The 26,250-nt window shown below is 52.7% G+C and overlaps 1 protein-coding gene across 6 annotated transcripts in view; it reads left to right on the top strand.

Annotated features, from left to right (window-relative positions):
- The first annotated feature begins 2,305 nt into the window (after positions 1 to 2,305).
- The window catches only part of Slc44a5 (solute carrier family 44 member 5), a 288,547-nt gene continuing 264,602 nt past the window's right edge, over positions 2,306 to 26,250 (top strand). For 2 of the 6 annotated variants that reach the window (XM_040751570.1, XM_040751566.1), the window contains exon 1: positions 9,088 to 9,160. Coding sequence is in view for 1 of the 6 variants with exons in the window: in XM_040751568.1 (XP_040607502.1) it covers positions 2,437 to 2,470 (34 nt within the window). In the remaining 5 variants the exon portion in view is untranslated. Of the gene's footprint in view, positions 2,471 to 9,086; positions 9,161 to 26,250 lie in introns of those variants that run through there. The other 4 variants (XM_040751568.1, XM_040751571.1, XM_040751569.1 and 1 more) reach the window with 4 other exon arrangements.

The raw sequence follows: 26,250 nt of genomic DNA, 5'->3' as shown, positions 1-26,250 counted from the left end.
GTATGCGCGCGTGTGTGTATGAGTTTTCCCCACTCCATTTTGCCACGCCCATTGTCGTCGGTTTTTTTTTCCCCTTAGGTCTTGCTCAGGCAACCACATTGCTGAGCTTGGCACAGCTTCTCCCGCCACACAGAAGACGCGATGTTGCCGGCCTGGTCCTCTGGCTCCCTGGAGCTTTCCTCTCCTCTTCCGCAAGGCTCCCTGAGTCTTAGGTGCTAAGCCTGTCTGTAGGTGCACCCGCAGTCCTTAGTGGGCCCAGTCCTGTGGCCCTCTGCCACGGCCTCCCTCTGCTTCTTGGCGAAGCTTCTTTGACGAGAGCCAGAGCCAGGCAAAGCCACACAGCCTGAGGCAGGCTGAGTGTGCTGGTGACACGAGAGGCCCTGCGTTTTAATTCCGGTGCACGCCTTGTGAGAATCCTTTCGTCTGTGTGTAAGTCGGCGTTCTGGCCATTTGCTAGATATGGGGGTTTATTAGACTGGCTGACAGACCGCAGTCCAGGGAGCCCAACAGCGGCTGTCTCACACCAGAGAGGCCAGAGATCTGGCAGTTCCTCAGGCCACTAGGCTGGCCCTGAAGGCTTGAGGGTTGCTGGAGATCTTCTGTCCGGGCTGGGATCCTGAAGTTTGTTCTAATGCGGCTCTCAACAGCCAACTCAGTGGACTTGCGTGTGAGGGCGGGGCCCAAGTAGGCAGAAAGCAAAGCTTCCTTCCTTCCTTCCTTCCTTCCTTCCTTCCTTCCTTCCTTCCTTCCTTCCTTCCTTCTTCCTTCTTCCTTCCTTCCTTCCTCCCTCCCTCCCTTCCTTTCTTTTTCCCTCCCTCCCTCCCTCCCTCCTCCTTCCTTCCTTTCTTTTCTCCCTCCCTCCCTCCCTCCCTCCCTCCCTCCCTCCCTCCCTCCCTCCCTCCCTCCCTCCCTCCTTCCTTCCTCCTTCCTTCCTTCCTCCCTCCCTCCCTTCCTTCCTTTCTTTTCCCTCCCTCCCTCCCTCCTTCCTTCCTTTCTTTTTCCCTCCCTCCCTCCCTCCCTCCCTCCCTCCCTCCCTCCCTCCTTCCTTCCTTCCTTCCTTCTTCTTCATGTCAAGTCAGCCGGGCTGCCAGCAGAAGGCGCTGTCCAGATTTAGGGTGGGTCTTCCGGTTTCAAATAACCTGATGAAGAAACTCCTTCACAGGCATCCTGAGAAGTCACACTGACGACCAGGATTAATTAGCCACCACAGACTGTTATTAGTTTTCGTTTTTCTCTTTTGGACAGGGTCTCCCGTGTAGTCCCGGGCTGTCCTGGAACTGAGCTTGGTTTAAATAGCTCAGAGAACCTTTGATGTGACATTTGGCAGGACTGGAAAACAAAACCAGAAGAATTAAAAGGCTCGCCCAACCTTGCAGACCTGTAACGCCACAGGGCCAGAGCCTATCACCGGTGTCCTTTCTTTGTCCTACACTAGAGCTGGGATAACCTTTGGCTGTGGGCACTGAATTGTAATCACTGGATATTTAGAAAGTCAGATTGTGATGCGAGCTACACACAACTTGAGCTTTTTGGCTTGTCCCTCGTCAGCCTCCAGGAGCAGAGGGAGAAAGAATGGGTCCCCCGGGGTCGAAGTTTCTATACAAGGTCAAGAGATCACTGCAGCCCTCCAGCAGGATAGGCGAACTGTCTTTGCTCTTTCCGGGCAGAGAGCGATGCTGAGACCTAAAATGAAGAGCTGTGCCTGAGCAAGGTCACCTGCCAGGTCTGGTGACAGGTTATTCGTGGGAGTTCACGTCTCTCTCAGTGCGGGTCCTCCAGCCTCCCAGCCCTTCCTTCTGGAGGGCCAGAGGCAGCTGAGAACCCCCGGCCCATCGGAGTCTGCGAAGGAGCACCTCGCAGGTCGCTTTTAGGTGATGTACCGATCCTGTCTCAGTTGGCTGGGGACCAGGGTGCCCTTGGGAGGCAGGAATGCCGGGGGGGGCTGGGGTTTGTTCCATCAGCTTTCTCCTATCCCGCTGAATGGAATGTCCCTGCTGTCTCCAAACCCTACCGATTGTTGCTGGACGAGGGCGCCGTTGCGGGGTTGGTAGCAGCTCCCACGGGACAGAGGGCTCAGCGCGTGGGGAGGAGGAAGGCTCGTGGGGAGGGAGGGCGGGCGCTCCATCAATCGAGGGAGGTGGGCGCTGGGCTGGCGCTCGGGGGGACCGGGCGCTGCGCCCTCCAGCAGAGGCGCCGCCGCACACCAGAGTGGACCACCGCGGCCACCGCAGCGCGTGTGGGGGGCTGGCAGCGGGCAGCTGCGCCCGCGCAGCAGAGCCGAGCCGAGCCGAGCCGAGCGCGCAGCCTGGCCGCCGCCGCCTGGCACATGCCATCGCCGCCACAAAGAGCTCCCTGAACCCAGGCGGCCGGAGCTCCAGGGGCTGCGCCCGCGCAAGGCTAGGCGCTGCGGGCCACGGGGAAGGGACCAGACTGAGGATGGCCCGGAAGAGAAAGCCCCCCAGCATCCAGGGTGAGTCCCTTTCGTGCCCACGTCCACATCCATCTCTCAGCCCGCGGGATCGCAGCGGGGCTCAGCCAAGTGGCAGGCGGCAGCGGGCAAGAGTTTGCCTTCTGCGGGGGTCGGGTGGGGACTCTCGGGGAGGAGTTTGTCGCACGTTTGGAACCTGGGGACACCTGGAGACTCCTGTCACCGCACTCCTCCTTTCCTACACCTTGGCTTGGGTATTGGGTATCTGTTGCTTCTCGCCTGGAGAGGAGAACCGACTTCTCTTGGTTGCTAGAGTCCATCTCTTCATCTCCCGTGTCCCCAGCCTCTATCTCTGCCTTCATCTGTCTCTTTTCCCGACGCCCCTCTTCCCTCCTCTCTATCCCCAGGGTGACAAGTTCTGCATCCATCCCCTGAGCCTTCCCATCCTCGGGAGGAGACGTTTGGCTGTCTCTGGCCCCTGCTCCACTCTATTGTCAAGCGGCTTGGCTACTAGCTGGGTTCTTGTGAGCAGGCAGGTGGCCGGCCGGGACTCCAGCTGGCTCACACACACCCTCTCCCCACCCCCCCTGTTGCTCCTTTGGAAATACACTTCCAAAAACTTGGAAAGTTGAGGGGTGGAAAGCATGGCGGGAGGTTGTGGGAAGAGCTTGTTGCTGGGGTAACTAAAGGCACCTCTACTCCTTCTGGGAAGAGCCCGGAAAGCTGCCCCCTGCATGGTGTCCATCAGCCCGGGAACAGACTCAGGTAGTGAGTGGCTGGAATGCTGGTCCAGTCAGCCTCGCTGCTGCAGCACTGGGAACAGAGGGAAGATAGCGGCTGGGCACCAATCACCTTGAGGAGAGCTGCCTATCCAGACAGGAACCCAGGGTGCGGACCAGGAAGAAGTGGCCGCGTTTGAGGTTGGATTCCAACCAAGTGGACTCCGTAGCCTGTGAGACAGACTCCGAATGCTTTGGGGTTACACAAAAGAGGCCAGCGATCCTGAGAGCTGGGGCCAGGATGGCATGTATTACGTTGGTCCACAGTTTCTTGCTCTTGCCTCCTAAGCCTTGCTTCTGGAGGTTTAGAAACTCCCCTCCAGACATCACTAGGGGGACACAACTTTACTTAGGTGCTCTGTCCAGATGTGATGGCTTACTGGCAAGGGTTAAAAATCATGATGTTAGACTCTCCTTAGACAGCCGTTGTACCTAAATGACTCGAAAAAACGTTATAACTCCTGGGCAGAAGTAGAGGCCTTAAACCTCACACCCTGCCATTGATTAGTCTGGGTCTATAGAGGCCAGTGGTGAAGAATGAGACAACCTGGCCATGCAAGACACCTTTCTCTCCTTGCCACAGAGCGAAGGATTTGTCCAACCTCAGACTGACAGGGTGCACGCTACACTTTATGGAAGCATATGACACCACGCAACCAAACAGAAGGATGAGTCTCAGCATTGCTGATGCTGTTCTCCGCTGGCAGGAAGGCATTCCCCCCCCCAAGACCCTGCAGACTGCAAATGCCATCAGAGTGAGATTCTCACTTCACAGTGCGTGTTAGTTGAGGGAAGTCTTACTGAGGAGAGAGTCTTCCTAGCCAAGGCTCAGAAAGATCCAAGTGAGGCCAGATGAATGACCTGACTGTGAGTGAACAGCAGAGATGTGTGGAAAGATACAGGCCTCCTTACTGCTCCCTCCCCCTCTCCTCCTCCCTCCCCTCTCCACTCCCTCCCCCTCTCCTCCTCCCTCCCCTCTCCACTCTCTCCCCCTCTCCTCCTCCCTCCCCTCTCCACTGCCTCCCCCTCTCCTCCCCCCTCCCCTCTCTTCTTCCCTCCTCTCTACTCCTCCTCCTTCCCCTTTCCTCCTAGTCTCTCCTCCCCTCTCCTTCCCTCCCCCTCCCCTCCTCCTCCTCCTTTCTCCCCTCTGCCTCCCCTTCCCCTTTCCTCCCCTTCCCATTGGATACCAAGATGCTTTGGTTTTTGTGTGTCGAGAAGCAATAACCCTTTCTGAGTAAACCCAGTTTGGCAATGAAAGGACCCAAGAACAGGGTTAATGGAATTTTGTCATTTACGTGTTAACAGCTGATCCCGAAACACAAACAACAAACTTCCCAGAACACGTAGACCCAAGTTTTTTTCACGAGTTTTTTTTTAAAGACAAGGTTTCCTCACAGAGCTTTTCTAAAGGGAAAGGCTGGCTCAAGCTCTCTTGACTCCTGTTTCTCCCCGCAAATGCTGAACTTCTTTTCATTTTAAAATGCAGAACATTTGTTAGCTCTCAGAACAAAAGATGCATTAAAAATGCTTTGTATCATTGTGTCAGCAGACTTAGTTTGGCATGCTATGCACTGATGAACTCAAACGGAGAAAGTTGTCATCTACATGCTGTTGTTAAAGCTATATCTGTCCATCCATCCATCCATCCATCCATCCATCCATCCATCCATCCATCTTTTTCTTTATGAGACAAAGTCTTATTGTAGTTTAGGCTGGCTCTGAACTCACTATGTAGCCAGTCTGGTCTTGAACTCATGGCCATCCTCCTGTCTCAGCACAGGCACGAGCTATGCTAGGCTTCAGTTTTGCCTTTCAAAGGAAGACTTGACCAAGGCTGCGGACTTGCTGAGCTGATGTTAGACCAACCACATTACCCACTGGGTAGACATGGAAAATTCTAGGCTCTGTGTGTGTGGGGTGCAGGCCACTGGGGTGCACTTTTCTGGATAGTAACTAAACGTTAGCAATAACTCTCCCATTGCCGCACTGATGCCCTTTGCACGAGCTCGTCCTCTGCTCAGCTGCTCTGCCTGTGGGGAGAAGTCTTGCTGGAGCAGCTGGGAGAGTCCCGGCAATAGATACCCCGTCTTCATGACTTCGAAACAGGCCAGAGGGAAATTCACACGGACAGAAGAGTCAGGCCATCAGCGGGCTCTCCCGGGGGAGCCCTGGTGCTCATTTTTAATCTGCCATCCAAGACAGCCTTTCAAAAAGGCAAATGGAATTTTCAAGGAATCCGGGACTTTGAGGGGTCACAGCCTCCCCCCCACTGCTAGTTGGCTCTCTATGCTTCTTGCTTGCTGCTACAGGCATGACATCCTAGCTTCCCATGCTGTCTGCCTGCTGGTGTGCCTTCCCCTAAGCCCAAACAAACTCGTCCTTACATTGCCTTTGCGTAGGTATTATATCACAGCAGCGAGAGGAGGTTAATACAACTTCTAAGTCAAAGAGTTCAAAGCTCAGCGCTAAGCTCGGAATTATCTGTTTGTCCAACCCGTATGGCCTGAGTACTATGTGCCACGGTGTGTGAAAAGCACTGGGGGATATTGGCATGACCACGGTAAGCCATAAGAGTCTAAGAGGAGGCCTGGAAGGGGCAGGTAATGTGCGAATAAGGAAACTTCACATAGTGATTGATACCACGATGAAATTAAGCAAGCCAGTGTACTTTAGATCGACTGTGAGGTCACTTTTTGGCTGTTGGGAGATGATTTTTACATTGGGAAGGGAGTGATGGAGAGTGGTTTGTATGCCAAGGACTGAAACACAGCCCAGCAGACTCCCAGGAAGGGATTAACAGTAGCTGAGCAGGTTCAGGGACAGAAGGGAGGCCAGGATGCCTGGAGGGAAGTGTATGAGGTAGAAACAGGTGCAGAGAGCCATATCCTTCCTTTCTTTCCTTCTTTCTTTCTTTTTACATGCCAATCCCAGTTCCCTCTCCCTCCCCTCCTCCCGCACCCCCCCAGCCTTCCACCCTATTGCCAATTCCTTCCACATAGGGGATGTCTAGAGTCTAGAGCCATATCCTTTTTTATCTTGAAGGAGAACAGGATTTTAACCGGAGTGAGAAGCCGTCGGACACTCACCCGATGTTTCTGTCTACACTACAGTCCTAAAGATCCAGGGAGCCAAGCGTGGGGCTGCAGACCCGTGATTCTAGTATTGGGAGGCTGAGGAGGGATGCTGTAGTGTCAGGGGTACGCCCCGTGACTCCAGGTCCTTAGCCCGAATTCAAGGGAGAAAAATAAAGGCATACACAGAAGCAAGGAAACATAATTCAAAAGCCTGGTGGTTGCCGAAGGAAGTGCGTTGTCAAGCGTGACAGCGGGCCACGTGAGTGACAGTACTCAAGGACTCCAGGCCTTAGGAGGAAGGAGGTGTTGTTGCTAAGAAACAGACCGTGCACAGTCCTTTATTCTGATCAACAGATTCGACGTACACAACCCTTTCTATACTGCACATGTCCCCTCCCCTAGAGCCTCTGGTTTTAATCGCACGCATGCCCCTGGTTATACAGAGGCGTAAGATGGTAAATGGGATTCCCGTAGACGTTCACATAGCGGGTTCGCGATCGGCCCTTATTAGTACGTGCCCTCAAAACTGACCCGGGCCTGTGAGCCCCACCCCCCATCATAACTGGAGTGTGGCTGAGTCCCCACAGCTGATGGTGACCGAAGGCGGGGCAGCCTGCTGTTTGGAGGGGGGGGTGTCTTGTAGCTCGGTGAGTGGGTGCTAGGTCATAACAGGTCGATAGGCACATTGCTTGGAGAGGGATGTGTGTATGCGCACAGTAGGGGTTCTGGGCTGACAGCTGCCCAAACCAAGCAGGGTTCAGGTTTTCCTTGTTGTTTCTTTTTTGTTTATCGGTCACCTGCTTCTGCCTTCCAAGGGTTGGGATTAAAGGCTCATGCTCCACCACACCTGGCTCAGACCTGGATTTTCTTTTCTTTTTTAAATTTAAATAAAAAACAAGCTTGCTTCACAGTCCCAGCTCCCTCTCCCTCCCCTCCTCCTCTGCCCCTCACCAGCCTCCAATCCCCCACCCTTCCCCCTTCCCCTCCCCAGGGAAGGTGAGGCCTTCCATGGGGGATCTCTGGAGTCTGTCATATCATCCCGGCCAGGGCCTAGGCCCTCCCACATGTGTCCAGGCTGAGACAGCATCCCTCATTGTTGGATGGGCACCCAAAGTACATTTGTGTGCCAAGGATAAAAACTGATCTACTACCCAAAGCCCCGTACATTGCCGAGGTCTCCTCACTGACACCCACATTCAGGGGGTCTGGGTCAGTCCCATGCTGGCCTCTCAGCCATCAGTCTGGGGTCCATGAACTCCCCCTTGTTCAGGTCAGCTGCCTCTGTGGGTTTCACCAGCCTGGTCTTGACCCCTTTGCTCATCACTCCTCCCTCTCTGCAACTGGATTCCAGGAGTTCAGGTCAGTGTTTAGCTGTGGGTGTCTGCTTCTGCTTCCATCAGCCACTGGATGAAGGCTCTAGGATGGCATACAAGGTAGTTGTCAGACACATTATCAGGGCAGGGCATTTAACAGAAGTGGATTTTCTAAGGGTGTAGTTGTACCTACTTATTCCCCTGTTAGAATGAACCAAAAATAACTACAGTATTTGTGGTTGAAAATAAGGTTTCTTATTCTGCAGGGAACAAGGGCTAGTTCAACAGTTTACTACCTCTAACTTTTCCCACCGTGTGTGTGGACACATGCTGTGGCACATGTGGAGGTCGGAAACCGTTTACGGTAGTTGGCTTTTCCTCCCCCCGCGTGGGTCTCAGGCGTCTGACTTAGCAGCACAGACTTGGGCTCCAAGGCCTTTAACTAGCAGAGTCATCTGGCGGTTAACAAGTGAGTGGAGATGACTGCAGCTGGGAGTTTTTCTGCCTTGTCTGGATGGGTTTCTCTCACACAGCCAGGCATTAGTCATTCTGAGGTGACCACCACACAAGACAGGGAGTGACCGCCCTACCCTGTCCTTTCAAGAGGCCTCATTGGCAGACAAGAAGCACCCCCTCTACCGGGCCAGATAGCCCAAGGTCACGGGCAGAGCGAAGACCCACTCCAGATGATGCCTTGCCTACCGAGGGAGGATGCTCTCCAACTAAGTTCGTGGGAGAAAACTACCATGAGAAAAAGGGTTCTCAGGGAGGGGTCTGGAATATGACCGACTGCTCACTAGCGGAATATGGAAGGCAGCTTATGTCTCCTAGGCAACAGAAGAAGCCCAAGGAAGGAGAGGGGGCCACGGAAAACCGCTCAGACGCCAGACAGGCAATTCATGACTTTTTTTTGCCAAGGGCCCCCGGAGCCTGGTGTGGGCACACTGCAGAAGAAATCCTGTCACCCAGCTGCGGAGGGTGGGGAAGTCGGGGTAGCCGTGCTTTGGGCTGATCTGTCCCTTACGCAGCGCTGTCTTGCAGAGGCACACAGGCTTTCAAAAGAGCGACAAGGGCCTTGCGACTGGGTTGCTCCTGTAGATCACAGGCCTCACACATGTAAACAGCATGGAGCATGACTAACAGCCATTACCGCGGGGGAGGGGCTGTTGACGCGTTAGTGGGGGGAATTTGGCCCTCGAGCCTCAGAAATTTCGCCATGGCTGATGTTTAGGGGAGATATAAAAATAATGATTATCTAAAAAAAAAAAAACCCTTGCATCTACTCCCACTCTCAACCTGTCGTTATTAAAGAGAAATAAAGGAAGTTTGGAGTTCCGGAGGGAGGCTAACACCAAGGAGATACACATCTCCATCTCCTCTCCACGTTTTCTGACCTCAGAGCGGCTCTCTGGAGGCTGGCAGAATCTCAAGCACCGTGTCACCAAGACTGGCCCTTAGTGACGCTGTAAGGCAATGCGTTTGTGACATCACTTTATTTTCAGGTGGGTCAGAGTCACAGCGTGCACAGGTTCACGGTTGACCTCTCGAGGAACGGCACAGCGGGAGGTGAGTCAGATGGCCGTAAGGGTGACGCAGCCCCTGTCTGGAAGGGGTTTGCCCAAGTTCACCCTTTGAAAGTGTACGGTTTCATAGAGATCAGGGAAGACAGGCGTGCACGCATGTGTGTATACGGGAAGACAGGCGTGCACGCATGTGTGTATACGGGCCCTGCATACACACGTGTATTAAAGGTATAGCCACACTTCACCATGCTTGTATTCATCCATACACTGGTACCTGAACCCGCCCTCAAGAGTTTAATGTGCTGTTTGGTATTATTTGGTATTTATTCTGTTTTCTACCTTTTGGTCTTCATTTTCAAGTCACTTAAGCATGGGGGTTGGGGGAGCCAGGTCACCGACCGCCTCAGTGCCCAAAGCTTACCGGCGGTGAATGTGCCCGGTGTTCTCCCCTTCCTGATGGGATCCGGACTAAGTGAGGATACAGACCAAGGCAGAGTCGCACACACCACTCTTCGGCTGTGCCTTACACACACACGCACACACACGCACACACACACTCACACACACACACACTCACACACACTCACACTCTCACACACACACACTCTCACACACACACACTCTCACACACACACACTCTCATACACACTCACACACTCACACACACACACACTCACACATGGTGTGTTCTGGGGGAGAAAGCTTCTGTATTGTGAAATCATGGGTGTCCCCTGTGGAGGCCGTCATGGGAAGGAACCACGGCCTCCACAACGAGCCGGCACCAGCATGCCTGTCACCAGGGGCGTGGCATGCTATGGAAAGGGGTTCTCTGTCTCCATCATCTCCTAATGTCTTGAGCCCCCACTAACATCTGACGGAATTTCATGACTAACCTTGACTTGGGACCACTGGGTCAATCGTAGGAATGGTGATAGATGACAGATGCTTGCTACTGCCTTAAGCCACTGAATTTCGCGTTAATTTGTCACATAATATTAGATAGCGAATATGCGTATAGCTACAGTTTTTGCGGTTCTCTCTTTTGGGGGGGGCAGGGAAAACGCTCTTCCTTCACTGGTGTGTAAATACTGGGAGAGGTATCACGTATGTGAAAGCAAGTTAAGAGGGCCCTGCATTGTAGTGGTACTAATGCGCTTATTTGTACCGTGTCTTTAAGTGCACCTCACCTGGTGCTTATGAGGAAGTAAAGGAGCCGGGTGGGCGGGTCGTTGGTGGTGCATGCCTTTAATCCCAGCACTCAGGAGGCAGAGGCAGGCCGAGATCTCTGTGAGTTAGAGGCCAGCCTGGTCTGTAGAGCGAGTGCCAGGATAGGCTCCAAAGCTACGCAGAGAAACCCTGTCTGGAAAAACAAAACAAACAAAGAAACAAACACAAAAAAAAAAGTAAAGAAGGAAGTCTTTAACTCAGGTCGTCAGTGGCGCTCTGTTGACTTGGAATCTTAACTCTTTTCTAGTCAGCGAATTCCACTTGAATCTGAATTGAAACTGAAATCCCCGAGTTCCTTTTAGATGTTGGTTTCTTCCCTTCCTCTGCTCCTGATTTCCAGCTTCTATTAGTTTAGAAACTTGATTAGAAGCACGGCCAAGCTAAAAACCAGAGTAATAGGGAGGACTCACAAGGCCTGCAGCCCCACACCAGGCACCTCATAGACTAGAGTGAGCGAGCGAGCGAGTGAGAGAAATAAAATAGACAAACATCTTACCCAAGTATCTCAGGAGGGTAGAAAAGACGGCCCCTGTTTACTCACTCACTCACTCACTCACTCACTCACTCACTCACTCACTCACTCACTCACCACTCCTAGCTGGTTTTTTCCTCTCTCTGCTAGGCGCTATTCTAACTGTACTTCAGACGTTCCAGAGACCAACAGGAGGCAGGGTTTGGCTCATGGCTGCTGAATGCTGCCAGAGGGCAAGCTGGGCCTGTCAGTAGTGTGGGTGGCGCGGATAAGATGGAAGGGGTGGTATATGGGGTAAGGTGTTATCCTGGGAAGGCCCTCAAGAGAAAAACCCAGGCGTGATGCTTAGCTCTCATCGTCAAGTAGACACAACTTAGACTCATCCAGGAAGAGGGTCTCAGTGAGGGACGGTCTGCATTGCGTTGGCCCGTAGGGGATCGTCTTAATTAATCGATGGATGGATTTGGCCCAGTGTGGGCAGAGCCAGACCCTAGGCAGGGGGTTCTCAAGGGTAGGAGTGACAAAGTCAAGCTGAGCACGATAGGCGAGCGAGCGGGCCGACCGGCACACATGCTTTGTTCTTCCTCTGTTCTTGGCTGTGGATGGGCGGGGACAAGCCGCCTCAAGCTCCTGCGCGTGCCTGTTCATTGCAAAAACCCAGAAGGGGCCCTTTATGCAAATTTTGTTGTCTACTCAAGTGTGTTTCAGTGTTCAAAGACAAGATACTATTTTTAAAACCGATGTTCCATTAATATCTTACGAAGCATTCATTATCATGTTGCCTTACAAAAATGTTCAAGGTAGCGTAAACTTAGCTGACGGCCTTGTATATTTTGTACATATGCTTTTGTAAAAAAGCATAAAATCAAGAAAAGAGGCTGCTTACTGGGCAGCAGTACTTCAGCAGTTCCAGTGTTAACAGCACCCTTCACCAAAATGGGCTCGTTTGTCGTCTTTGCTGTTCCCATGCTCTTACTTACTCTTTGGTTGGCACGGGGATGCCATCACATTCTTTCCCAATGGCCATGGCGCTGATTCTGCTGACATACACCTTCAGTGAAAGAGTTTTGGTGGCCAAAGGAGGGCCGTCATGTTGTTAGTAATAAATGACGTGTCCAGGGCCGTTGTGGCTGCCTGAATATGATGGGCTTGCAACCAGCAAGACTCAGCCCTGTCTTTAACCTCCAAGGAAGCTTGTATTACTTTTCAAACTTTCTGGAAACTTTACTGAACTATCACGCTTTGTAGATGCTAACTTGTCTCAGCAGGCCTTGGAAACATCAGGAAGGCCAAACAATGGCTGTGGGCTTCACTTGACGGCTTCTAACCTGTTGCTCTCTTTTTGATAACCTTGGTGAAATCTCACTGTGATGTGAGTTACTGTACCTTAGGCATGATGAAGAGACTAGCTGGTAGATTAGACCAGCCTATGCCGGCTAAGGCAGTTACCTAACTTGGCCGGAAGGATAAACCCCGTGATGAAGTTTTTTGTTTGTTTGCTTGCTTTGTTTCATTTTTTTCCCAGACAGGGTTTCTCTGTGTAGCTTTGGAGCCTATCCCGGCACTCGCTCTGTAGGCCAGGCTGGCCCTGAACTCACAGAGATCCGCCTGCCTCTGCCTCCCCAATGCTGCCAACGCCCGGCTCCTTGATGAAGCTTTAGGCACCATCACGGTATAAGTGAACTCAAGAATGCAAGCATTTATGAAAGCAAAGCTTTGGGGAAGTATAGAAGGTAACCGCTTAGATTCTGAAGTGTCTTTTGGATATTTGGACCTCAGCTGGTGAGGGTCATCGCGTGCTCCTTCAAGTGGGAGCTGTCAGAGTGGAGGGTCTTGGGAGCTGGCGCTGGCAACAGTGGGCCTCCTTCAGGAACCACCAGGAAGACCGCTGGGAATGTGGACATGCTGAGGTGTAGCCTCGGGCTGTCCTTAGTGGAGCGCTCTGAGAAGACGCAGTGTTTTCATTGCTGGAACAGGCTAGCCCCTCCCCGGATGTCAGTCAGCGGCTGGACACTTCTGAGGGCGTGTCAGGTTTGAGGATGCTGCTTTTTGTGCTAGCTGCTATTTTATCAAAGTCAGAGTCATCCTGAGGACGGGGTAGAGAAGTTTCCCTGGAATGTCGCTAGTCAGCAGTGGGCTGGGTGACTCCATCCTGTTCAAACCCCCACTGCGGCGGGCGGACAAGAATAGGGACTCTTACTCAGTCTGTCACCCGTGTCAGGCACGTGTGGGTTCATTTTTGGCCTAATAGCCTGACTCTTTCCTTTCACTGTCTCCCTTTAGGGATGCTGCTTAGCCGATTTATAAGTACGCTTCAAACGACGGCTACTACTAAGCCGAAACACCACAGACTAAGAGATGAGTCAACACATACCTTAGACGCGCTCTCGAGAATTCCTGTCCCTAATAACCGCGAGGTAGATGCTTCTCTCATCTTTGATCGGTTGGTAGTCCGTGCAGGCATCGTTGCAGGTGTCTGTAGTTCTTAAAATAGAACTTGCTTCATCCAATCCAGGACCCTGAATTTGCTCAAACTGTAGAAATAGGCTTTTACGACCTATTCAGGAAGTAGCTTTCAGCTAGGTTGTCAACAGCTGGTTGGACTCTTTCAGATTGCAAACATTTTTGTACCGCTTCGTCATCAGGGGCGCGGGCGGAGCCCCAGCACCTCACACATTTCTGTTTGCCACAGCCCCTCCCTCTTCTCATCTCCGTGGCCCCAACCGGGTTCCATGGGAGAGTGGCTGTAGGACACCTGAGTGTCCTCAGTGAATGGATTTGAGATCAGATTGCTTGGATGCATCCCACGGTACCAAGGCGAATACAACGGGCAGTTGGAGATCTCAGTCTGCCTTGTTCCCCACAAGCCGGGGAGGGACAGGCGCCTTGCAGGGTTGTGGTGAAGATCTCGAGTCTCTTTGTGAGGACCGTCCTGGTTTAATGTCCCCGTCTTCCTCTGCAGGAGCAGATGGGGCCATGGCAGCCCCGTCCTTCCCCTTCCCCCTCCCCGTCTTGCTGGCCTTCTCCATTTTCCTTGCAGTCTGAGTTTGGTCCCTTGGAGAGAGTCTTCACGCCGACCTTTCCTGCTTCTCTCCCATCCGTCTCTTTCCCCTGTGTCTCCAGCTCTTTGCCTCTGTTGCTTCTCTCTTTGGTGCTTCTCTGTTTCTCATACCAAGCCGGAAACATAGGATCATATTCATCAGCTAAGGGAACCAGAACGGATGCTGGGAAACGTACTGCTTGCTATGTGGGGGTGGCGTGTCCCCGATTTACTCCAGGTCCTCGACTGGAGCAGCTGCCAGGTTTGCCCTTTGGAGGTTTTGCTTGAGTGACAGTTGCTTTCTGTTGAGTTTGAGATGGCAAATGTCACTGGTCCGAGTCATTGCATAGGAGCTTCTGACTCTGCCCTTGGACCGTGAGCTAAGAGTGTGGAGTTGAGGGGGGGCACCAGGCAGCTAACAGCTCTCTGTGGCTATACGCGTTTCATAAATGATTTCAAGTCTTCTTCTTTTTTTTTTTTTTTTTTTTTTTTTTTGGTTTTTCGAGACAGGGTTTCTCTATGGCTTTGGACGCTGCCCTGGAACTCGCTCTGTAGACCAGGCTGGCCTCAAACTCACAGAGATCCACCTGCCTCTGCCTCCCGAGTGCTGGGATTAAAGGCGTGCCACCAACGCCTGGCTGACTTCAAGTCTTCTTTGCAACAAGATGACTTACAGACAAATGAATGCTGCATGAGACTAAATTTCCAGAGGCTAAATTGGTGCAAAAGCTTATAAACTTTTAATTTGCAGAGCTGTTATTTAGACTCGGACATAGCACTGTGCTAACTCAATTCCTATTGCTTTCCTTGTTTTGGATGCTGCCACCTGATCTTAGCTAATGGGTAATTTCTCGTGGAGATAATGTCACAGACTGCATCTCATTCATCTGCTTGCAGGGGTTGAAAGCCCTTTAGTCTGTCTTCTCCACTCTGTCCTCTTCCCTGGCCTCCGCTTATCTGATTAAAGTCGCCCACATGAATGGCCTCAAGTCTTTTTCTCTTGAAACTGCCGCAGGCTTTACTCAGAATTCGTCATCTCTAGAGTGGTTAGAATCCCTGTCCACGACCTGATCCCCTCTCTGTAGACTTAGATCTCCCGTCTTTTTCACCCTGCTGTCGACATGACGCTCCCGAAAGGCGAAGCTGCTCGTTTTATAACCCCAAATCCGGGAACGACTTCCCACAGCCTGCCAGGGAAAGAAGGCCAGCAGCCACAGCAAACCCTGCTAGGTTTGAATCCGGCCCAGCTTTTGCCTTCCTCCACCCTTCATTCGCTTTAAATTTGACAAACCATTCCTTTACGCTTCCGTTCCCACGAGGTGTTTGTTTTCATGATGCCGAAAAACTCCCGCGTATTCTTCAAGACCCAGTGGCAGCATCACTCCCCCTGCACAACGCTCCCACGTTCCAGTCTGAGCTCCCCCGCTTTAAGCTAAGCAGCTTCTCCTCTTTGCTTCCATAATTCCTTACGCACATCCCGGAGCTCTATAATTCCTTACGCACACCCTGGAGCTCTATAATTCCTTACACACACCTCGGAGCTCTATAATTCCTTACACACACCTCGGAGCTCTATAATTCCTTACACACACCTCGGAGCTCTATAATTCCTTACACACACCCCGGAGCTCTATAATTCCTTACACACACCTCGGAGCTCTATAATTCCTTACACACACCTCGGAGCTCTATAATTCCTTACACACACCTCGGAGCTCTATAATTCCTTACACACACCTCGGAGCTCTATAATTCCTTACGCACACCTCGGAGCTCTATAATTCCTTACGCACACCTCGGAGCTCTATAATTCCTTACGCACATCCCGGAGCTCTATAATTCCTTACGCACATCCCGGAGCTCTATAATTCCTTACGCACACCTCGGAGCTCTATAATTCCTTACGCACACCTCGGAGCTCTATAATTCCTTACGCACACCTCGGAGCTCTATAATTCCTTACGCACACCTCGGAGCTCTATAATTCCTTACGCACACCTCGGAGCTCTATAATTCCTTACGCACACCTCGGAGCTCTATAATTCCTTACGCACACCTCGGAGCTCTATAATTCCTTACGCACACCTCGGAGTTCTATAATTCCTTACGCACACCTCGGAGCTCTATAATTCCTTACACACACCTCGGAGCTCTTAGCGTCTTCTGGAAAGGGAACCGCAACCTGGCAAGGACTTGGAACTGTCATTGGCTTAGTGTTCCAGGATGACAGCTTCTATTTAGTCCCTCTGCCCCCTCCTTTCTGGCGACACTGTCTGTCATTTGATGCCAGTCAGCCTGTGCCCTGAATCCTGAAGAAACAGTGCCTATACCCAAACTAGTCGGCAGGGAACTGCCAGCTTCCCATTTTACCTTAAAAATTAATGCTTTCTTCTGCCTTCAAACATGTCTTTGTTATAGTACTTAATATTTAGGAGTTTTCTGTGCGGGTATATTAGTTGCTTCTGTATTGTTGTGATGGAACACCGCGACTAAGGCAACTTATAGAAGGCAGGACTTATTCTGGGTTTATGGTAACAAAGGGATAAGAGCCCATCGCGGCCGGGCAGCCTGGAAACAAGCAGCGAGGAACGGGCAAGCTGGCAACGCAGCAGCCTATAGCTCACTGCGCGCTGGGAACGGACAAGGTTTTCTTTAACCTTAAGGCCCATCCCCAGTGGAAACACGTCCTCCAGCAAACCATACCTCCTGGCTCTCCCTGGTCTGTTCTACCAACTGGGGGCCAAGTGTCCAAACACAAGCCCTATGGGGCCATTCGCTTCCAAACCACCACGTGTGTTAACTCGAGTATGCAAATGCACTTACTGTGTTGAGCTGTGTCTAGGCTGTAGAGTCAGCAGCACCGAGTCTAAAAGTAAAATGTGGCCCGTGAGAGGGGAAGGGAATTTGCCATCAGCTGGGTATTTCAGGAGTCACTTCAGCTCAGTATTTTTATTGGTCTTAGGATTACGCTGTAAGCTCTCAGAGAGTTAGACATATGGTCATAACTTGAATTCTAAGGAAAAAATGAACAAAAGAAAGCGATTCTGAGTCATCTCCATTGACTTAGTGGCTCCTAAGGCTTGTCTTTTGAGTGCTGCTAATTGTCCTTCCCGTCCTGGTGTTCATGATGGTGCGTCCTCTGTTCCGTCCTGGTGTTCACTGACTGTGCGTCCTCTGTTCCGTCCTGGTGTTTACTGACTGTGCGTCCTCTGTTCTGTCCTGGTGTTCACTGACTGTGCGTCCTCTGTTCTGTCCTGGTGTTCACTGACTGTGCGTCCTCTCTTCTGTCCTGGTGTTCACTGACTGTGTGTCCTCTGTTCCCGTCCTGGTGTTCACTGAGGGTGCGTCCTCTGTTCCCGTCCTGGTGTTCACTGACTGTGCGTCCTCTGTCCCGTCCTGGTGTTCTCTGAGGATGTGTCCTCTGTCCCGTCCTGGTGCTCACTGAGGGTGTGTCCTCTGTTCCCGTCCTGGTGTTCTCTGAGGGTGTGTCCTCTGTTCCCGTCCTGGTGTTCACTGAGGGTGCGTCCTCTGTTCCCGTCCTGGTGTTCACTGACTGTGCATCCTCTGTTCCCGTCCTGGTGTTCACTGAGGGTGTGTCCTCTGTCCTGTCCTGGTGTTCACTGACTGTGCATCCTCTGTTCCCGTCCTGGTGTTCACTGACTGTGCGTCCTCTGTCCCGTCCTGGTGTTCACTGAGGGTGTGTCCTCTGTTCCCGTCCTGGTGTTCACTGAGGGTGCGTCCTCTGTTCCCGTCCTGGTGTTCACTGACTGTGCATCCTCTGTTCCCGTCCTGGTGTTCACTGAGGGTGCGTCCTCTGTTCCCGTCCTGGTGTTCACTGACTGTGCGTCCTCTGTCCCGTCCTGGTGTTCACTGACTGTGCGTCCTCTGTCCCGTCCTGGTGTTCTCTGAGGGTGTGTCCTCTGTCCCGTCCTGGTGTTCACTGAGGGTGCGTCCTCTGTTCCCGTCCTGGTGTTCACTGAGGGTGCGTCCTCTGTTCCCGTCCTGGTGTTCACTGACTGTGCGTCCTCTGTCCCGTCCTGGTGTTCTCTGAGGGTGTGTCCTCTGTCCCGTCCTGGTGCTCACTGAGGGTGTGTCCTCTGTTCCCGTCCTGGTGTTCTCTGAGGGTGTGTCCTCTGTTCCCGTCCTGGTGTTCACTGACTGTGCGTCCTCTGTCCCGTCCTGGTGTTCTCTGAGGATGTGTCCTCTGTCCCGTCCTGGTGCTCACTGAGGGTGTGTCCTCTGTTCCCCTCCTGGTGTTCTCTGAGGGTGTGTCCTCTGTTCCCGTCCTGGTGTTCACTGAGGGTGCGTCCTCTGTTCCCGTCCTGGTGTTCACTGACTGTGCATCCTCTGTTCCCGTCCTGGTGTTCACTGAGGGTGTGTCCTCTGTCCTGTCCTGGTGTTCACTGACTGTGCATCCTCTGTTCCCGTCCTGGTGTTCACTGACTGTGCGTCCTCTGTCCTGTCCTGGTGTTCTCTGAGGGTGTGTCCTCTGTCCCGTCCTGGTGCTCACTGAGGGTGCGTCCTCTGTCCCCATCCTGGTGTTCACTGACTGTGCATCCTCTGTTCCCGTCCTGGTGTTCACTGAGGGTGCGTCCTCTGTTCCCGTCCTGGTGTTCACTGACTGTGCGTCCTCTGTTCCCGTCCTGGTGTTCACTGAGGGTGCGTCCTCTGTTCCCGTCCTGGTGTTCACTGACTGTGCGTCCTCTGTCCCGTCCTGGTGTTCACTGAGGGTGTGTCCTCTGTTCCCGTCCTGGTGTTCTCTGAGGGTGTGTCCTCTGTCCCGTCCTGGTGCTCACTGAGGATGTGTCCTCTGTTCCAGTCCTGGTGTTCTCTGAGGGTGTGTCCTCTGTTCCGTCCTGGTGTTCACTGAGGGTGTGTCCTCTGTTCCCGTCCTGGTGTTCACTGAGGGTGCGTCCTCTGTTCCCGTCCTGGTGTTCACTGAGGGTGCGTCCTCTGTTCCCGTCCTGGTGTTCACTGACTGTGCGTCCTCTGTCCCGTCCTGGTGTTCTCTGAGGGTGTGTCCTCTGTCCCGTCCTGGTGCTCACTGAGGGTGTGTCCTCTGTTCCCGTCCTGGTGTTCACTGAGGGTGTGTCCTCTGTCCTGTCCTGGTGTTCACTGAGGGTGTGTCCTCTGTCCTGTCCTGGTGTTCACTGACTGTGTGTCCTCTGTTCCCGTCCTGGTGTTCACTGACTGTGCGTCCTCTGTCCTGTCCTGGTGTTCTCTGAGGGTGTGTCCTCTGTCCCGTCCTGGTGCTCACTGAGGGTGCGTCCTCTGTCCCCATCCTGGTGTTCACTGACTGTGCATCCTCTGTTCCCGTCCTGGTGTTCACTGAGGGTGCGTCCTCTGTTCCCGTCCTGGTGTTCACTGACTGTGCGTCCTCTGTCCCGTCCTGGTGTTCACTGAGGGTGCGTCCTCTGTTCCCGTCCTGGTGTTCACTGACTGTGCGTCCTCTGTCCCGTCCTGGTGTTCACTGAGGGTGTGTCCTCTGTTCCCGTCCTGGTGTTCACTGAGGGTGCGTCCTCTGTTCCCGTCCTGGTGTTCACTGACTGTGCATCCTCTGTTCCCGTCCTGGTGTTCACTGAGGGTGCGTCCTCTGTTCCCGTCCTGGTGTTCACTGACTGTGCGTCCTCTGTCCCGTCCTGGTGTTCACTGACTGTGCGTCCTCTGTCCCGTCCTGGTGTTCTCTGAGGGTGTGTCCTCTGTCCCGTCCTGGTGCTCACTGAGGATGTGTCCTCTGTTCCAGTCCTGGTGTTCTCTGAGGGTGTGTCCTCTGTTCCGTCCTGGTGCTCACTGAGGATGTGTCCTCTGTTCCAGTCCTGGTGTTCTCTGAGGGTGTGTCCTCTGTCCCGTCCTGGTGCTCACTGAGGATGTGTCCTCTGTTCCAGTCCTGGTGTTCTCTGAGGGTGTGTCCTCTGTTCCGTCCTGGTGTTCACTGAGGGTGTGTCCTCTGTTCCCGTCCTGGTGTTCACTGAGGGTGCGTCCTCTGTTCCCGTCCTGGTGTTCACTGAGGGTGCGTCCTCTGTTCCCGTCCTGGTGTTCACTGACTGTGCGTCCTCTGTCCCGTCCTGGTGTTCTCTGAGGGTGTGTCCTCTGTCCCGTCCTGGTGCTCACTGAGGGTGTGTCCTCTGTTCCCGTCCTGGTGTTCACTGAGGGTGTGTCCTCTGTCCTGTCCTGGTGTTCACTGAGGGTGTGTCCTCTGTCCTGTCCTGGTGTTCACTGACTGTGTGTCCTCTGTTCCCGTCCTGGTGTTCACTGACTGTGCGTCCTCTGTCCTGTCCTGGTGTTCTCTGAGGGTGTGTCCTCTGTCCCGTCCTGGTGCTCACTGAGGGTGCGTCCTCTGTCCCCATCCTGGTGTTCACTGACTGTGCATCCTCTGTTCCCGTCCTGGTGTTCACTGAGGGTGTGTCCTCTGTTCCCGTCCTGGTGTTCACTGACTGTGCGTCCTCTGTCCCGTCCTGGTGTTCACTGAGGGTGCGTCCTCTGTTCCCGTCCTGGTGTTCACTGACTGTGCGTCCTCTGTCCCGTCCTGGTGTTCACTGAGGGTGTGTCCTCTGTTCCCGTCCTGGTGTTCACTGAGGGTGCGTCCTCTGTTCCCGTCCTGGTGTTCACTGACTGTGCATCCTCTGTTCCCGTCCTGGTGTTCACTGAGGGTGCGTCCTCTGTTCCCGTCCTGGTGTTCACTGACTGTGCGTCCTCTGTCCCGTCCTGGTGTTCACTGACTGTGCGTCCTCTGTCCCGTCCTGGTGTTCTCTGAGGGTGTGTCCTCTGTCCCGTCCTGGTGTTCACTGAGGGTGCGTCCTCTGTTCCCGTCCTGGTGTTCACTGAGGGTGCGTCCTCTGTTCCCGTCCTGGTGTTCACTGACTGTGCGTCCTCTGTCCCGTCCTGGTGTTCTCTGAGGGTGTGTCCTCTGTCCCGTCCTGGTGCTCACTGAGGGTGTGTCCTCTGTTCCCGTCCTGGTGTTCTCTGAGGGTGTGTCCTCTGTTCCCGTCCTGGTGTTCACTGAGGGTGTGTCCTCTGTCCCGTCCTGGTGTTCTCTGAGGGTGTGTCCTCTGTTCCCGTCCTGGTGTTCACTGAGGGTGCGTCCTCTGTTCCCGTCCTGGTGTTCACTGACTGTGCATCCTCTGTTCCCGTCCTGGTGTTCACTGAGGGTGCGTCCTCTGTTCCCGTCCTGGTGTTCACTGACTGTGCGTCCTCTGTCCCGTCCTGGTGTTCTCTGAGGGTGTGTCCTCTGTCCCGTCCTGGTGCTCACTGAGGATGTGTCCTCTGTTCCCGTCCTGGTGTTCACTGACTGTGCGTCCTCTGTTCCCGTCCTGGTGTTCACTGACTGTGCGTCCTCTGTCCCGTCCTGGTGTTCTCTGAGGATGTGTCCTCTGTCCCGTCCTGGTGCTCACTGAGGGTGTGTCCTCTGTTCCCGTCCTGGTGTTCTCTGAGGGTGTGTCCTCTGTTCCCGTCCTGGTGTTCACTGAGGGTGCGTCCTCTGTTCCCGTCCTGGTGTTCACTGACTGTGCATCCTCTGTTCCCGTCCTGGTGTTCACTGAGGGTGTGTCCTTTGTCCTGTCCTGGTGTTCACTGACTGTGTGTCCTCTGTTCCCGTCCTGGTGTTCACTGACTGTGCATCCTCTGTCCTGTCCTGGTGTTCTCTGAGGGTGTGTCCTCTGTCCCGTCCTGGTGCTCACTGAGGGTGTGTCCTCTGTTCCCGTCCTGGTGTTCTCTGAGGGTGTGTCCTCTGTTCAGTCCTGGTGCTCACTGAGGGTGTGTCCTCTGTTCCCGTCCTGGTGTTCACTGACTGTGCGTCCTCTGTCCCGTCCTGGTGTTCTCTGAGGGTGTGTCCTCTGTCCCGTCCTGGTGCTCACTGAGGATGTGTCCTCTGTTCCAGTCCTGGTGTTCTCTGAGGGTGTGTCCTCTGTTCCGTCCTGGTGTTCACTGAGGGTGTGTCCTCTGTTCCCGTCCTGGTGTTCACTGAGGGTGCGTCCTCTGTTCCCGTCCTGGTGTTCACTGAGGGTGCGTCCTCTGTTCCCGTCCTGGTGTTCACTGACTGTGCGTCCTCTGTCCCGTCCTGGTGTTCTCTGAGGGTGTGTCCTCTGTCCCGTCCTGGTGCTCACTGAGGGTGTGTCCTCTGTTCCCGTCCTGGTGTTCTCTGAGGGTGTGTCCTCTGTTCCCGTCCTGGTGTTCACTGAGGGTGTGTCCTCTGTCCCGTCCTGGTGTTCTCTGAGGGTGTGTCCTCTGTTCCCGTCCTGGTGTTCACTGAGGGTGCGTCCTCTGTTCCCGTCCTGGTGTTCACTGACTGTGCATCCTCTGTTCCCGTCCTGGTGTTCACTGAGGGTGCGTCCTCTGTTCCCGTCCTGGTGTTCACTGACTGTGCGTCCTCTGTCCCGTCCTGGTGTTCTCTGAGGGTGTGTCCTCTGTCCCGTCCTGGTGCTCACTGAGGATGTGTCCTCTGTTCCCGTCCTGGTGTTCACTGACTGTGCATCCTCTGTTCCCGTCCTGGTGTTCACTGACTGTGCGTCCTCTGTCCCGTCCTGGTGTTCTCTGAGGATGTGTCCTCTGTCCCGTCCTGGTGCTCACTGAGGGTGTGTCCTCTGTTCCCGTCCTGGTGTTCTCTGAGGGTGTGTCCTCTGTTCCCGTCCTGGTGTTCACTGAGGGTGCGTCCTCTGTTCCCGTCCTGGTGTTCACTGACTGTGCATCCTCTGTTCCCGTCCTGGTGTTCACTGAGGGTGTGTCCTTTGTCCTGTCCTGGTGTTCACTGACTGTGTGTCCTCTGTTCCCGTCCTGGTGTTCACTGACTGTGCGTCCTCTGTCCTGTCCTGGTGTTCTCTGAGGGTGTGTCCTCTGTCCCGTCCTGGTGCTCACTGAGGGTGTGTCCTCTGTTCCCGTCCTGGTGTTCTCTGAGGGTGTGTCCTCTGTTCAGTCCTGGTGCTCACTGAGGGTGTGTCCTCTGTTCCCGTCCTGGTGTTCACTGACTGTGCGTCCTCTGTTCCCGTCCTGGTGTTCTCTGAGGGTGTGTCCTCTGTCCCGTCCTGGTGTTCACTGATGGTCCATCTACGTGTGAGTAGAAAATCAAACTATGAGCTTTTTTAATTTAGGGACCATCAAAGCTTTCTCTTGGTGCCTCATATGTAGAAAGGTGTTTAACGGATATACAAATGAATTTTAAGACACAGTTTTTCCAAAATTATGCCAGGGAATGGAAGAGAACGCCGATCAACCGACACTCATAGATCCAGCTCAGGACTCTTCTCACTCTTCCAAATAGAAGTTGCCAGACTGTTTCCAAATACCGGTGACATAAATTCAGTTCTAGACAAACTTCCTGTTGTCTTCGTTTCCTCAAGGCTTCAAATAAGGAACTGTTCGATTCACCAAAAGTGCCTTTAAAGTGTATCTTGCCTCAAAATGCCTTAAAAATGTTCTATGCATTTGGCTCTATGATCTCCAGGGAATGAGTGACTTCTGGGTTGGTGCTTCTGAGGAGCTTTGAAACAGGAAAATTCGGATGCTTGGAAATGGGATTTTTGTCATTTGTTTTGGAGTTGTAAAGCCTGGGCTAGGGTTTACTCAAGTCCTTCCGAATGGTGAGTGCTGTCAGCCTGGACTCAGCTCCCGAATGTCCCCTCTGTACCAGGAAACGTCCATGTCTCATCCTTCTAGAACGACGTCAGAGCTGCTCCCCTCCCCCTTCTCTCCCTCCTCTGGCAAGGTGTCCTCTGGCTGCTCCATGTGTCTCTCAGCATGTATATGTACATATGCATGCAAAATAAGAAAATGCTTTAAAAAATACCCGTATGAATGTTTAATGGTAAGATTTAATATTTAAGAGATGGGGAATGTGGAGACTTTCTTTTTCTGATTTGATGAATTCTTGCTGTGTCCTGTCAATTCAAGTCACTTGACAATTTTATTATAATTTCGAATGCCATTTTATATTTGACATACTGATACTCCTAGAAAAGGCGGACCCATGAATTACATACTATTAAGCCTGAGATTAGGCTTTATTTTTAGTCTTGACTGTGACATTTGTTTACCTTAGAGAAGTCAGGTGATTAAAATAGCCATGGGAGAAATTCTTTTGACGTTTCATTTGGGGACACTGATGGTACTTGATATGGCTCAGAAGTGTCTCATGCACGTTTTTATTTTTCTCCCTCCGAACTTCATTTTGGAGGTTTTCAAAAGACGATAGATGCTTGACTCTTAAAATTTTTTTATTATTTAAAAATTTATTTTTCATATCAACACCCTTTCCCCTCCTTCCTCTTCTCCCACCCCCAACTCCCCCTTCCCATTCCCCATCCACTCTCCGGAGGGGTAAGGCCTTCCTTAGGGAGTCAAAAAGTCTGGCATACCAAGCTAAGGCAGGATCATGCCCCCCCCCGTACCAAAGCTGAGCAAGGTATCCCATCATAGGGAGTGGGCTCTAAAAAAGACAGTTCATGCCTCTGGGATAGGTTCTGGTACCACTACCAGGCCCCCCCAACAGACTAAGCCACATCACTGACACCCACAATCAGAGGGCTTGGTTCAATCCTGTGCAGGTCCCCCAGCTGCCAGTCCATAGTCCGTGAGCTCCCTCTGCTCAGGTCAGCTGTCTGTGGTCTCCCCATCATGGTCTTGACCCCCTTGTTCATATGATCCCTTCTCCCTCTCTTCAGCTGAGCTCCAGGAGCTCAGCCCGGTGCTTGGCTGTGGGTCACTGCATCTGCTTCCATCAGAGAAGCTAGGCAAAAGGGGGGACCCTAAGAGGGACACACATGGAGGGCCCCGGGAAGGGAAAATAGTTAAGATCTCCTGGGTACACTGGGAGGGAGCAGAAGGGAGGGGATGGGGGATGGGAATATGAGGGATCATGAAGACTGAGTTGGGGGAGGGATGGATGTGGAGAGCAATGACAGAGATGTCTTGATAGAGGGAACCATTATGGGGTCAGGGAGAAACCTGGTACTAGGGAAATTCCCAGGAATTCACAAGGATGACCCAGCTAAGACTCCTAACAAGAGTAGAGAGGATGTCTGAAAGGGCCTTCCCCTTTAATCTGACTGGTGACTACCCTAATTGTCATCATAGAACCTACATCCAGTAACTGATGACTTTTTTAACTTTTAAAAATATGGTTGGTGAAATGCATATGGTTTGTGGAATGCATATGGTTTGGACTCCCAGCTAGGCACCCCTGACATTTTCTATTGGGTCGTTTTTGTTACAGAAGGCTCTCCTAAGCCTGCTAGGTGTTTAGCAGCCTCACTGACCTCAGCCCATTACACGCTAGACCCTCCTCACTTATGATAAGAAATGATAAATGGTTCCTGCCATAGCCAGTGTCTTCCAGCAAGCACCCCCACCAATATATACCTTCAGAGCCCAAGCATCACCCACCCACCTAGGCCTTCAGAATGACCGACCTAGTGAAGAGGAGAGAGGTGGCTGTCTGCAGACCCTGGACTTTCTCATGGAGTCCTGTAAGACTTCAATTGATTATAGCTGGGCATGGCAGCTTACACTTGTCCTCCTAGGAAGGCTGAGGCAGAGAACTGATGTGGGGACCTAAGTTCAATGCCCAGAGCCCACATAAAAATCTCTGATATAGCCAGTGCATGTCCATAAATCCCAGCACCGGGGAGGAGGAGGCAGGAGGATCACTGGGGCTTGCCGGTCAACCAGTCTGGCAGCATCGGGTGAGCACTGAGTTCAGTAAAAGGCACCATCTCAAAGAAAATAAGGCGGACCAACCACTTCCTGTTGCCCTTTGGCCTCCACATGCAAATGCACACACATTCATAGGTGAGCACACACATACATTCATAGGTGAGCACACACACATTCATAGGTAAGCACACACACATATAGATGAGCACACACACACACACACACACACACACACACACACATACACCGACAACCAGTCATAAGAGTTGAATAACGTTGATAAAAGTTGGGCCTCCAACTTGCTGACGATAAAAGTTGATTGTGGTTGGTTATCGCTTTTCTAACCCTGGGACTGCAAAGATGAGGCTCTCCCCTTCTTTCTGGAGGAGGGGATCAATTACAGCAAGCCGTTTTCCTGTCGCCAGACAACAAAACAAAATTAACCTTCGGACCTCTGAAACAGAACACGCTGACATTCTCTGTGCTCCCCGGAAAGTTTATGTCTTCAGATTTATATCTTTAATACTACACTAGTAAGAGATTTCCAGGGAGACAAAAAGCAACAGGAACCAGATAATCAGGCAGATTCATTTTCATTATCAGGGATAGGCCGACGTGGCTGTGGGGACTGAGGAATTCCATGATTTGTCCTCCAAAAGGAGGACCAGGGGAACTGGTGCTGCGTGCCTGATGCCAAAAACGGAGAGCTAAGCCAGAACAGCAGGGGCAGGCGATGAGGTGCCTGCATCCC

The sequence above is a fragment of the Mesocricetus auratus genome, unplaced genomic scaffold (genome assembly GCF_017639785.1).
Source record: "Mesocricetus auratus isolate SY011 unplaced genomic scaffold, BCM_Maur_2.0 Super-Scaffold_100009, whole genome shotgun sequence".
NCBI lineage: Eukaryota > Metazoa > Chordata > Mammalia > Rodentia > Cricetidae > Mesocricetus > Mesocricetus auratus.
This window is presented reverse-complemented; position numbering and strand designations above follow the sequence as displayed.